Source organism: Ochotona princeps, chromosome 13, assembly GCF_030435755.1.
Source record: "Ochotona princeps isolate mOchPri1 chromosome 13, mOchPri1.hap1, whole genome shotgun sequence".
Classification (NCBI taxonomy): domain Eukaryota; kingdom Metazoa; phylum Chordata; class Mammalia; order Lagomorpha; family Ochotonidae; genus Ochotona; species Ochotona princeps.
The window spans coordinates 67,937,599-67,949,581 of record NC_080844.1 but is presented as its reverse complement, the minus strand read 5'-3'; the positions used below and the strand labels follow the sequence as shown (position 1 = coordinate 67,949,581).

Below are 11,983 nucleotides of genomic sequence, written 5' to 3'. Positions count from 1 at the left end.
ACTCAGCACATTCTCCGTCTTCCATCACAAAAGGTCGAAACCCAGAGCGCAAAGTAAACCCAGGAGCCAGGAGCCGACTGGGAATGTTCGGGAAGGGCACGAGGTGAGGCTCCCCGGGCCGTGGCAGTGCCCAGCGCAGGAGGCCGCATCCCCTAGCTGCCAGGGGCGGCCGGGAAGGCTTGGGCTGGAGGGCTCTGGAGTCTAGGCAGGACTCTCCCAAGTACCACAGGCAAGTGGCACACTCACTGGGAGGCAGCACGGGGCCTAAGGCCTGACTCACCCACACCTGCAGGACCCGAGTGTTTGGCTGGTGGTCAGCGGCAGGATAGCAGGTGCCATCGTGCCCCTGGCCGGGCACTGGCGCGCCCGAGCCACAGCCGAGGCCGCCCTCCAGCGGAGCGAGCCCTGGACCGGGCCAGGCCCTCCACTGCACCGTCCACTGCAGGCCCCCGGCCCTTGGCTCTGCCCCATTTCACCATTGTCACCAGGGCCTTGGGAGAGGACTGCTCAACCAGGTCTGTGCGCGCGAGGCAAACTGTCCTCTAGCCCATGTTACCGAAAAGGCCCGGAGCAGCCCAAGCTGCCCAGTGGGACCGGACCTGTCCGTGGGAGTGCGCCCCAGAGCTGTGTCCACCACCTACGCGCCCGGGCCCAGCGCGCGTTAGAGGGGACCCCATGGGTCCTCCCCGCCTAGAGGTCCCGCAAGCGGCTCTGGGGATGGCCCCGGGGCTGCAGCTGCGCTCGGCACGAGAGGCGGCGCGGGCGGCTCGGGGTGCAGGGCCTCCTGCGGGCACCCGGCGCCCCGCTGCCCGCGCGCCCCCCGCCCGCCCCGCCGCCGCTGCCCGCGGTGGAAGGCGGCGCGCGCCTGCGCACTGGCGCGCTCGCGGCCGGCCCCGAGGGCTCTCCCGGGAGGCGGGAACGTGCGAAGGCGCGGGGCCGCACACCCTCCCGGCCCGCAGCCGGCGCCGCACCACCTCGCGCCCCGGGCGCCCTGGGACGCCGGCCGCAGGGACGCAGGTAAGCTTGCGGGGGTGGGGAGGGGGCGGTGCGACCCCGTCGGGTCCCTCCTTGCCACCCCGGGCTCCCAGGCTGCCGCGGACGCCGGCAAAGTTGAACTTGGAGCGTTGTGGGCGCGGGGCGTGATCTCCCCCCGCCCTTCCCGGTGCGTCCTGGGAACGCGGGCTGGACTTGGGGCACGGGTCGCCCGGGCCTGGGCGGCGCTCGGGCCTGGCCTCCTCGTGAACTTTTGCGCCGCGCCCCCCCTCCGGTGGTGCGGGGGAGGTGCGGACGGAGATGCGGGTTCTGGGGCGGGGCGGATAACTGATGGTCCCGGGGCTTCTCCATCCCCCACCCCCACACACGTGAGACCCTCGGAGGGAGGCCAGGAAAGGTCGACTCGCCGAGGTGCCTGGACTAGAACGCAGGAAGCAATTAAAACTCCTCCTTTCGGATTAACAACCCCAAATTGATCGATGTGCCAGGAATACCATTGATTTATGAAAGGTGCTTATTTCTCCGGTATGGGGAATTTTATGTTCTCCAGGTGAAACCGAGTTCACCCAGCTCCAGCCCAGATTGATGTTTTAATAAAAATAAATAAAGGGGAAAGCTCGCCCGGTCTGCGGGGACATCAAGTCTCAAACCGCGGTTAGATTAACAAATCAAAACTGCGTTGTCTTGGTGCTGCGGGTCCCCCGGCCTTGCGCCTACAAGTCGCAGCCGGGAGGACACCTTCGTTCCCAAAGTTTGCGCCGCGCGCCTCCGAGTTGGCCAGGCGGCGGCCGGGGTCTCCGTCGCCCAGCGTCGCGGGGAGCGTCGCGTGACCGTGGCCAGGCGGCGGCCAGCGAGCGGGAGCCGCGCGACGCCCGTAGATGGCGCCCTGGCCCCACGCTAGGCTCGGGAGCCGCGGCTCGGCCGGCGGCGCGCGGATGGAGGCGCGGGCGCCAGGCGCGCGGCTCGCCGGGGCCACGACGGCCCGGCGGGGGCTGGCCCCCAGCGTCGATGATTGTTGCCTTGGGAGCCCGGGAGCCCGCGTGGGCGCGAGTGTGTGTGTGCGTGGATTGGAGGGAGGGGAGGAGGCGCTCTGCGAGTCCCCAGCGTTCCCGGAAAGCGAACCGACTGACTCCCCCGTGGGACACCCGTTCCGCTGCCACTGGGCCCCTGGGCAGTGGGCGCTGCTGCAGAAGGACGCGCGCCCCTGCGGGGCAGGGGCCAGCAGATACGAGTGGGTGCGGTGGATGGTGGTCCAAGCGCAAAGCTGCCATCGAATACACCGAGTACCCCTGGGGCGGGGGGCTACCCCGACGGCCGAAGGCTGCCCCCGCCCCGCCGCGATGCCCCCGCCTGAGCCGGCCCCGCCGCTGCGCTTTGCAATGTAAATTTCAGCGGGACAAATTGCTTATTAATAGTCTAGAAGAGAAACCGCTTTCTTTCTTTTTTCTTTTTCTGTTTTTATTTCTGCATGGCCCCCAGCTATGCCCTGGGCAGCCTTGCCGCCCAGCACTTTCCTCTTCATTTCAATATCCTAAAGAAAATGCAAATTTCCACAGTGTGGCCTTTTAAAAAGTTAAATTAGCAACAGCTTTAAGTGACTCCGTTAGTATGGAAACGTACACATGCTTAATGTGGGAATAGCTGCCTTTGAACAGAACTCTTCTGCGGACCCTCCGAACTGGGGAAGAATCAGGCCGCGTCCAACCACGTCGCCCGAGGCGCGCGCCCGCCCTCGGTGCCGTCCTACCGCGGCGCGCCACCCGCGGGGTCCGGTGCGGGAGTCCCTCGGAAGCCACGCGGATGTGGACCACGGGGTCAGTGCGCGCGCGAGGGTAGCGGGGCTGGGCGCGCTCCTGCGTGAGCGCGGCGTGCGCTCCGCCCGGCTTGCCTCGTCGTGGGGACTCCCAAAGCCGAGCGTGTTCCCCTGGGGGGTCGGGTCGGGGTGCGGAAGAGACAGACCTGGCCCGGCTGTCCGCATCCGCCACCGCCCTCCTGTGCCCCAGGACGGCGGCGCGTGTGCTCCGTTAGGGCGTGGGAGGAGCCGCGGGACGAGCCGCGGGACCTGCAGGCTTTGGTCCGTCGAGGCGCGTGGCTGCCCGTGGCCCCACCTCTTCGCCTGGGTCCCTGTACTCACTTGGGCGTGGCGCTCGCCTCCAGGGGCGGGTGCCCAGCGCGTGACTCTGGCTGCCCGCCTCCCTACTTGCGCGCGCCGGCGGCGCAGCTCTCCGCCCCGTCCAGGAAAGAGTTAAGATTTGTGGCCTCTTGGAGCGGACTTGTTCAGATGTAATCTGCATTTTTTAACTACTGCGTAATAAAAAGTGAGAAGTTTTGAGACACCTTTCTTGATTATACCTTTGGCGATACTTTAGGTTTTACATTTAATTTGCATTTTGTTCTTAGCGAATATTGAAGTCTTGAGTGGAGGATTGAATTTTATTAGGACATCTGGACTGACAATATCAAATCAGACACCAGTGTCCCAAAGCATGCTAAAATTTCAGAGTTAATTAGAACGCAGTGTGTTTAATTAAAGCCAATTATAATATTTGAAATTATCTGATCGATCCGTGTTTGTTCGGTGTGGGTCTGTTTAGGTGTTGATTGGCGCACTTTGCGCACCTTTCGATCGGGAAACTTCTCTGGGGAAAGTTTGCTTTATAAACTGGTAGGGGCGGGCGGCCGCGCGGCAAATCTGGGTCCCAGGCGCTGGTGGGGGCGCGTTCTGCCTGCCAGCCTTGGGGTGGCTCTGGCCGCAGCCCGGAAAACCCCCCGTCGTTGCTAAAGCGCCGGGCCTTTGTGGGTCCAAGGGACGTCGCCACGCAGCGGCTGTCTTCCCAACTCGGTGGCTCCTCCAGAGCCGGTTCTAATGCGAAGCGACCTTGGAGGTGGCCAAGGTGTGTTGGGGGTGGGGGAGGCCACGCTCTTGCGTGCGTGATTTGGGATTCTTGCTGTGGTTAGGAGGCCCCAGGGCTGACTCAGAACCGTAGGGTCGGCGAAAGTGAGCGAAGGAGCCAGGGACAAAGTAAGTAAGAGGTTGGAAGCGACAATGGAAGGGGTTCTCTGCTAGTTCCTGACGCTGCGGGTCGTCGATGCGTGGCCTGGCGTTGCCCTGGGGTTTCCAGAGTGGTCACTGCAGAGGACGAGCTCCGGGATGTGGCTGCGGGTCCTCGCGGGGCCCCGCGCCGGGAACGCAGGTTTCTCCGCAGCGCGGGCGCGTGCGGGCGCTCGCCGCCGGGGCCATGTGTCGGATGCCCTGCTCCGCCGGATTTCTACAGGCGCACGTGGGCGGCAATTAGGGCTGCAGCGTGCGGAGCGGTTTCTGCGCACCCTGGGGTTTGGGGTTCCGAGAGGCCTAGGTGCGTCCGACGCGGGGCCCAGCGGCGGGCCAGGGCTGGAACCCCGGTTGCCACCTGCCCCGGGGTGGGGTTGGGGGCGGGCTGGGCTGTCGGCGGCGCCGCGCACTCCACTCTGCCCACCCCAGGAGGCGCTGTTTGTCAAATTTGGCCGCCTTGGCAGGCGGCGCGCCTGCCTGGTTTCACTTGGAGAATTGAGCTCTCTTCGGTAGTGGGCGGTGGGGCTGGAGGAGCCTTCAAGGCGCAGAGTAAACATGGGGGAGGGGTGTGGAGTGGTGGGAGTCTGAGAACCTTCAGCTGTTCGCTTCCTACCCACACCCCCAAACCGGACCTTGCCACCCACGCACGGCGCGGAGGAGTCCTCGGGGTACCCCCTGTGCCAGGGCGACATGCCCCCAGTAGTTCGCCTCCGAGGGCAGGCGGGGCGCAGGGCCTGACTTGGGCTCTGTTGCCCGATGCTCCCAAGGGCCCAGAGGGCTTGTGTCTCCGTGGAGAGGGCGAACGCGAGCTCTCTGTCCAGGAAGACCCAGTCCAGCAGGGCTCAGCTCCAGCTTGGCGAGCTGCTTAACAGGTTGGGGCGTCCCGGGCCCGCGGTGCAGGACAGATGTTGGGCCCTGGCGGCTAGGCAGAGCGTGCTAGTGCGTGGCGGTTCCACCTGATCCCGCAGCTCAGAGGCAATCCTGGGTGCAGTACGTCTTTCCTAACTCTCTGGCCTCCTTCCCGCCCAGACGGACTGAGGGTCAGGCTGGCTCTGCCTTTTCAAGTTCTTTCTGCCAGCAGACCTGTGCTCCGCGCTTGGCAGAGACCCACCCGGGGCTTTGGGGAACGGCTGGTGGCCCAGCGGCCTGCTCTGGCGGCGCGTGACCCTCGGCGTGGAGGACGTGGGTTGCGCCTGCAGCTCGGCTCAGGCGGCAGGGACGGAAACCTTTGGCCTCGGGAGCCTGGGCTCTTGTCCTTTCCGGGGGTCCAAGTGACATAACCAAGCTGTGGCCTTGGGCTGTCTGAGGCCTGCACCTGGCCCAGCCTGTGCGCTCCCCCCACCCCTCGCGCCTCCCGAAGTGGCTCCGCCTGCAGCCGCTCCGTGCCCAGCTTCTCAGCCCCGGATGTGCAATTTATGACTTTTTGAAAAGATGGTAGGGAGATCGGCGGGTGGGACTCAAGCAAGAAGGGTGTCAGGGATGCGGGGTCAGCGCCAGTGCGGTTGCGGGATCCCCTTGGTTGAATAGGGGCGACTGGGAGGCGGGCACCAGCCCAGCCACCCTTTCCAGGCCTTGCTGGGCGCAGCGGCGAAGGACAAGGCAGGGAGAGGTGTGTGCAGGACAAGCTCCCTTGTGGCGCGCACCCAGGAGGCAGCCCTTCGTCTCCCTCCCCTCCTCCCCGCCCGTGGCAGGCAGGTCGTGGGGCACCAGGTACTGTGGCTGGGCCGGGAGGCGGGGAGGGCCTGGGTGCAGGCCCTAAGTCGGTGGCCAGGCTTTGCGAGGTGCTGCTCAGGTCGAGCGTCGGCTCAGCCTAGCGTCCAGCACGCCGCTCCCGGGCGGGGAGCCAGGGGCTGCGAGCGCTGTCTCTTTAAGGTCACGGCTTGCTCCGGCACGACGTGGGGAGGACAGCTGGGCACTGGCCATCTGACTGACTTCGGCTTGACATCTGGGAGCCCACTGGTGTGTGGCACGCGAAGCGCTTGATGCCGCTATTTAAATGCAAATGTGAGGGGGCTCATTGAAGCCTCTCCCCGTAAATCCGCACAAAAGGAAGACTTCCCACCCTCCGAGGAGGCGGAGGCGGCGGCGACCGCGCGAGGGCCACCCGTGCAAATCGCGTTGGGCGCTGGGCCCTGAGCGCTCGCCGCCGCCGGGGGATCCCCGGTGAAGGTCAGGCGCCGCCCGGCCCCTGGGAGCGCTCCGGGCGTGGGGGCGACCCCGCCGGCCGCCCTGGGCCCGCACAACTTCCGAAGTACCGGCCTGCTGCCCTTCTGCTGCAGGCTCCTGGCTACCAGGCGCCTGGCGTCCCCCTGGAGAGGGGGCGGAGACTCGCTCCCGAGGGAGCCGGCGGCGCGCGGGGACGCCCTGGCAGCAGCCCGCAGGACGCCCATGGAGGGGCCCGCAGCCCCAGCCTGGGCGCTCCCTGGCCAGCGCTGCCCTCCGCGGCTCGCAGCGAAACTGGGAGGGTGGGGGCGGTGGGGGCGGCCCTCCCGGGCCCCTCCGCGGAGGCCGAGCTGGAGACGCTGCCCGGGTGCCTAGTCCTGGTGCCCACAGCTCGGAGGCAGCAGTGGAGTGACAAAAAAGATAAAGTTGGTGAATGATAAAGACCGTATTTTCCACGCTTTGGGTGCGGGACCAGATGATGTAGAAAATGAGCTGAAATGGATTCAGCCTCCAAGCCTGTTGTGAGAGCAGCTGATTCCCCCATTTCGGGCCAGATGGCCGCTGAACACAGATTTGCATTCATTTTCGCTTAATATCGTCCAAAATAGTGGGGCAGCTGCATTTGTTGTCAAAAAGGTTTAAAACCCCTTTTCTTTCTGGGGCAGGATCGTTACCTTATGCGATGGGCTTACAGAACTTTTTTTTCCCTCTTTAGTCAACAGTATCAGATTTAGAAGGATTTGTTTTTTAAACCTCCTAATTTGGTAATCAGATTTAAATCGCCCTGGCGCGTGTAATCTGAATTAAAGATACTGTAAATGATTTTAAGCGCGATACTTTTTCCTTTGCGCAGGAAAGGGCACCTCCGGCGCGGGCTGGACGTTTTAGCGAGCACACCACAAAGGAAGCATTGTTTGGTGTTTCCAACTTCATCTTTCCCTAAAAGACACTTTGCATATCCTGACAATAAGGCTCCCCGGGCCGCGCGTCCTGCGCGAGCCCCGGAAGCAGCTCCGCGGCGCAGACAAAGCATCCCCGACCCCGCCCTCCGCCGTGGCCAACTTTACCGGCCTGGGCCCTGGGCGCAGGGACAGCCCGGCCTCCTCCACTAGGGTCCGCCGATTCGGGAGACGGGGATTCTCTTTTAATTTATCGTGAATAGTTTCCATACACTTTGATTTAAGGTTATTAACATTCTATACAGTGGCATCTTTAATATGTGGCGATCGCTTCCGAAGACTGATCTCATTACCCTCAAATAGTCATAAAGTATGATTTTATTATACTTACGTATTTAATTAGACGGCCGGCACCGTAATGGATTTGGAGATGGGACTGGCGCAACAGCTTTGCTAATTCACTTATCTTTGGCAATACTCATTAACCCTCAACACCAGCAGAATAGATTGCTGCCCAACACGTCTTTTTTTTTTTTCTCCACCTCTTCCAAGAGGCGTGGGGGGTCCCCATACAACGTACACCGCACTTCGATCTCCCCGATTAATTAAAATATTAACGTACACACGCTGTCAATTCACAAGAAAAAAGTCGCGGTACCCAGAGCCTGCGGGAGACCCCGCCGGTCCACACTCTTGCGCCCCGAAAGCACTTTATTTTGCTTTTTGCTCTGACAGCAGCGGGGAAGTGTCCCGGGCAGCCACCCCCCCCCCGTCCCGGCTCCGGTCGCACGGACGTCCTTGGGGCGGGCTGCGCTCCGGTGGCCACTGCGAGCTGGGTCGCCCGGCCCAGGCGTTCGCTAGCGCGGGCCTTCCTCTGGATTCCTCGAAACTAGGTCGGGCAGACGCGCGCCGCGAGGCCGGGCGGCACCGAGGGCAGCGCCCCAGCGCCCGCTCGGCTACCGGAGCGGTCAGCGAGGCGGAGGTACGGCCAGCCGCCCCAGGTCGCCGGCGGGGCCGCGTGCGCTTCCCGTCGGCCGGGAGAGGCCGGAGCCGCCTTTGTCACTCGCCACGCCTAAAGACAGGCCGGGGACCCGGGGCTCCTGCGGCCGCCGGGGCAGCAGGGTGCGCCGGCTGGAACGCGCGTCCGACGGGCGTGCCTGGCTCCGACTCCGGCGCAGGCAGCGCGGGGCGCGCGGCGGGGCTCGGACCCGGGCAGGCGGGGCGCGCGGCAGCCCGAGCTCTGCCTCCAGCCGGGGCTGAGCCGCGCTTCCCGGCTCGGCGGGGGGAGCCGGGGACCCCTCCCGCGCCGCCCCTCCCCCGGACCTGCACCCTCTCCCCGCGGCGCGGCCCCACCTGCCCCTTCGCGCTCCTCCCCCCGGGACGCCCCCGGGCAGATGTGGCGCGCGCTCGGACAACTTGGGGCGCACTCCCGCCCCTCCGGTTTAGACTGTGTGGCGAGAGTTTGTGTTTTGGTTTTTTTTTTTTTTCTGGGAGCGTGAGCGGCCGCGCTGCGGCGGTGCGCTGGCCGTGTTTGTTTCTGCTCAGGATTTGTTGGGCGAGGAGGAACTCGGCCGGCCGCGGGGCCGGGCGCTCGGAGCCGCGGAGCGTGGCCGGGGGTGGCGGCGGCGGCGGGGCTCGCGGGGCTCGCGGGGCTCGGGCCGGCTCGCGGCGCCGTCAGGCAGTCAGTCGACGAGCGCGGCGGCGGCGAGGGGCGCGGCGAGGGGCGGCCGCTCCCATATAAGGCGCAGGCGCCGCCCCCCGACGTCACCCTCTGACAGCGCGGCTCCCGGGGGCTTCGAGTTTTGGCTCCCGGGAAAGGGTCCATTCCTCGGGGAGAGAGGGCTGAGTTTTGTGCGCCTCCGTCCGCTGCGCGCGCCGCTCCGGGCCCCGCCGCGCCCCGCCTGCGCCCGGGACTGCGCCGCGCCACTCACTGCCCCGTTTATTTGTCTTTGGAGCAGGCGGGCCGCGCCAGAAGCGGGCGATCCCGCAGTGTCCTGCAGCCGCCGCCGCCGCCGCCGCTCGGCTAGGATGACACCACGTTGAGCGCGCCTGCAGACGACGAGCGCCACCGCCGCCGCGGCCACCGCGTCCGCTGCGCCCTGCTCCTCCGAAGCGCCGCCGGTGCAGCCGCCCCGCGCGCCCGGCCGCTGGTGTGTGCGGCGCCCGCCCGGCACGGGCCGAAGCCGGCGGCGGGGCCGGACCGCAGGCGCCGAGCAGGGCCAGGGCGGCCAGGGCTGCCGCCGGCCGCCGAGCCCCGAGCGCCGCCGCTCGCCCCAGCGCTTTCGGCCGGGAGCCGCGGCCACCGCCAGCAGTTTTCATGTTTGGGATTCAGGAGAATATTCCGCGCGGGGGGACGACCATGAAGGAGGAGCCGCTGGGCAGCGGCATGAACCCGGTGCGCTCGTGGATGCACACGGCGGGCGTGGTGGACGCCAACACGGCCGCCCAGAGGTACGTACCGGCCGCCCCCGCGCGCCCCGGGCCCCGCGCCTCCCCGCCGCGCCGCCTCACCGCGGCCGCCGGCCCTCTCTCCTCCCGCAGCGGCGTGGGGCTGGCGCGGGCGCACTTCGAGAAGCAGCCGCCCTCCAACCTCCGGAAATCCAATTTCTTCCACTTCGTGCTGGCGCTCTACGACAGGCAAGGGCAGCCGGTGGAGATCGAGCGGACGGCTTTTGTGGACTTTGTGGAGAAAGAGAAAGTAAGTGCCGGCTTGCGGGCGCGCCCTCCCTCTTTGGAGAAGTGGGGAGGCAGGCGGGGCCGCGCGCGCGGGGCCTCGCGGTGCCCCCCTCGGCGGCGGGGCCGCCTCTGCCCGGGGACCCCGGCGCCTCGCCACGTGCGGCCGCCGCTCCCTGCCCCGCGCCCGGCTTCCAGCCGCCGAGGGAGCCGGCGGCGCCGCGGGCTGCTGCGAGCCGGGGCGAGGGCCTCGGGGCCTCGGGGCCTCGGCCGCGCCGCTCAGCGCCTCTGGCCGCGGTTGCTTTTCAGGAGCCGAACAACGAGAAGACCAACAACGGCATCCACTACAAACTGCAGCTGCTGTACAGCAACGGTGAGTGGCCGCCGCGGCGCAGGGAGGACAGGGAGGGCGCGGGGATCCCGGGGCGCGGGCGACACGCAGGGAGACAGCACCTCTTCCCGTGGCATCGGAGGAAAACAAAACATAAACGATCAATACGTCGATGCCACTTCACATGATTAACTGGTGGGGCTGCAAGTGCAGAGAGGGAAGGGGTCGATACGGGCTCCAGTGCAACGCGGCTGCTAGGCGACTTCTTCCAATTTGGCAAATTAATGTTAATTATGAGGCCGGGGGGCAGCTCCGCAAGCCGGGCAGAACTTACTCCCCGGCGCTCCAGCTCGAGTTTCCTTCGTTTTTTAAATCCTCGAGAGACATTCGAAGGAGTTCAGATTCCCACTCAGGTTCCACTTGATGCTTTCTGTTTTCTAAAAATGACTGACCACATGGGCCCACCCGGCTCAGCCGCCAGGCCGCCCGCTGCCCAGGCAGGACGCCTCAGAGGCTTGGCGGTTCTTGACTAAAGGAAGGGGGGAAGAGAAGAAGAAATCAGGCCGCGATGGGGGGGTGGCTTTCTGGCTCTGGGCCGGAGCTTGCCGCCCCCCGCCCCCAGTGCCGCTCAGACCTGGAGGAGGACTTCTCTCTGCTGATTTTTTTTCTCCGCAGGAGTCAGAACAGAGCAGGATCTCTACGTCCGCCTCATAGATTCCATGACCAAACAGGTGAGAAAGTTGGTGCCTGTGCGGTGGCCTCCTTGGGCTTGGTCCCGGGTTCGGAGGCCAGGGCCTGACAAGGGCGTCCCCACATCTATTCGTTCCCCACTTAACTTCCTTGACGTGCTAATGAGAATTCCATATTTATTGGAATAAATGAAGCAATTGGTGCAGGAGTTGGTGCTGTCAGCAGGATAGGGCAAAGCTGCTTTATTAAATGGCTTGTGATTGGAATCAGATTCTGTCTTCATTAATTACGGTAATTAATATTTGACAGAGTTTTCAGGATGGTCCTCCCTGGTTTATTTTTAAGCGTCTCTCTCTGCTTGGACTCCTCATTGATTGTCGTCACCCCCCCAACAAAGGCAGCCAAGTCCCTGGGTTGGTTCATTTTTTTTCCCTCCTTCCCACCGCTGCGATCCCCGCAACGGGAGACGTTTATTTGGATTTAAAAGTTAAATGTGTTGGGGTGAAAAGTCAGCTGGTTTCACTGTAGCCCATCTTCACCGCCCCCCCACTCCATCTCCATAATTCAGACTTCCCAGCTCCAGGGTCACCCCCGTCGGTCCACTGCCTGCCCCGCCTCCCACCCTCTGTCATACCTTGTAAATAACATAATTACAAGCGGTGCCTTATTAAATTATTTAACCTGTCTTGGCCAACTTTTGCGGTGGTAACCATTGGCTATCAGGGAGGCGGTGCGGAGAAGAGGGGCGCCTGCTGGCTCCCCGCTTTGCTGACTTCCAGCTGCTGCTTTTGTGCAGGGTTGCTTCTGGTGACGGTGGTGGTGGTTTTAGGGATTTTTCCCCCTCCCGTTTTTGTTTATTTTTTATTTTCTTAAGAATCAAGTGGCTGGGGTGGGGGGCGGCTCCCATCCCTAAATGAAACCCACCTGGCACGCTTGGGCTTGGAATGTACTGCTGAGTGAGCGGGATTGGGGCTTGGAAGTGAAAGTGGCTGCTTCTGTCTGGTGCTGCCTGGGGTCTCGGGCCTGCGTCCGTCTCCCAAGCGCCAGGAGCCCGGGTTTTATTTGCCTTTCAAAAAAGTTTGCCCTCCTCTGGGCAGCCAGGGTGTTGGGTTTTAAAGCCTGCAGCCGGAGGAACCCTGCTTTTCTGCAGGCGTAAAATAGACGGGACAGGTAAAGCTGGGT

At 64.4% G+C, this 11,983-nt stretch overlaps 1 protein-coding gene across 7 annotated transcripts in view; it reads left to right on the top strand.

The window, feature by feature from the left end:
- The first annotated feature begins 8,740 nt into the window (after positions 1–8,740).
- The window catches only part of EBF3 (EBF transcription factor 3), a 114,604-nt gene continuing 111,361 nt past the window's right edge, over positions 8,741–11,983 (top strand). For 5 of the 7 annotated variants that reach the window (XM_058671600.1, XM_058671599.1, XM_058671597.1 and 2 more), the window contains exons 1-4: positions 9,287–9,558; positions 9,649–9,805; positions 10,090–10,153; positions 10,787–10,842. In XM_058671600.1, coding sequence (XP_058527583.1) covers positions 9,425–9,558; positions 9,649–9,805; positions 10,090–10,153; positions 10,787–10,842 — 411 coding nt within the window. In that variant the 5' untranslated portion in view covers positions 9,287–9,424. Of the gene's footprint in view, positions 9,559–9,648; positions 9,806–10,089; positions 10,154–10,786; positions 10,843–11,983 lie in introns of all 7 variants that reach the window. The other 2 variants (XM_004579738.4, XM_036495799.2) reach the window with 1 other exon arrangement.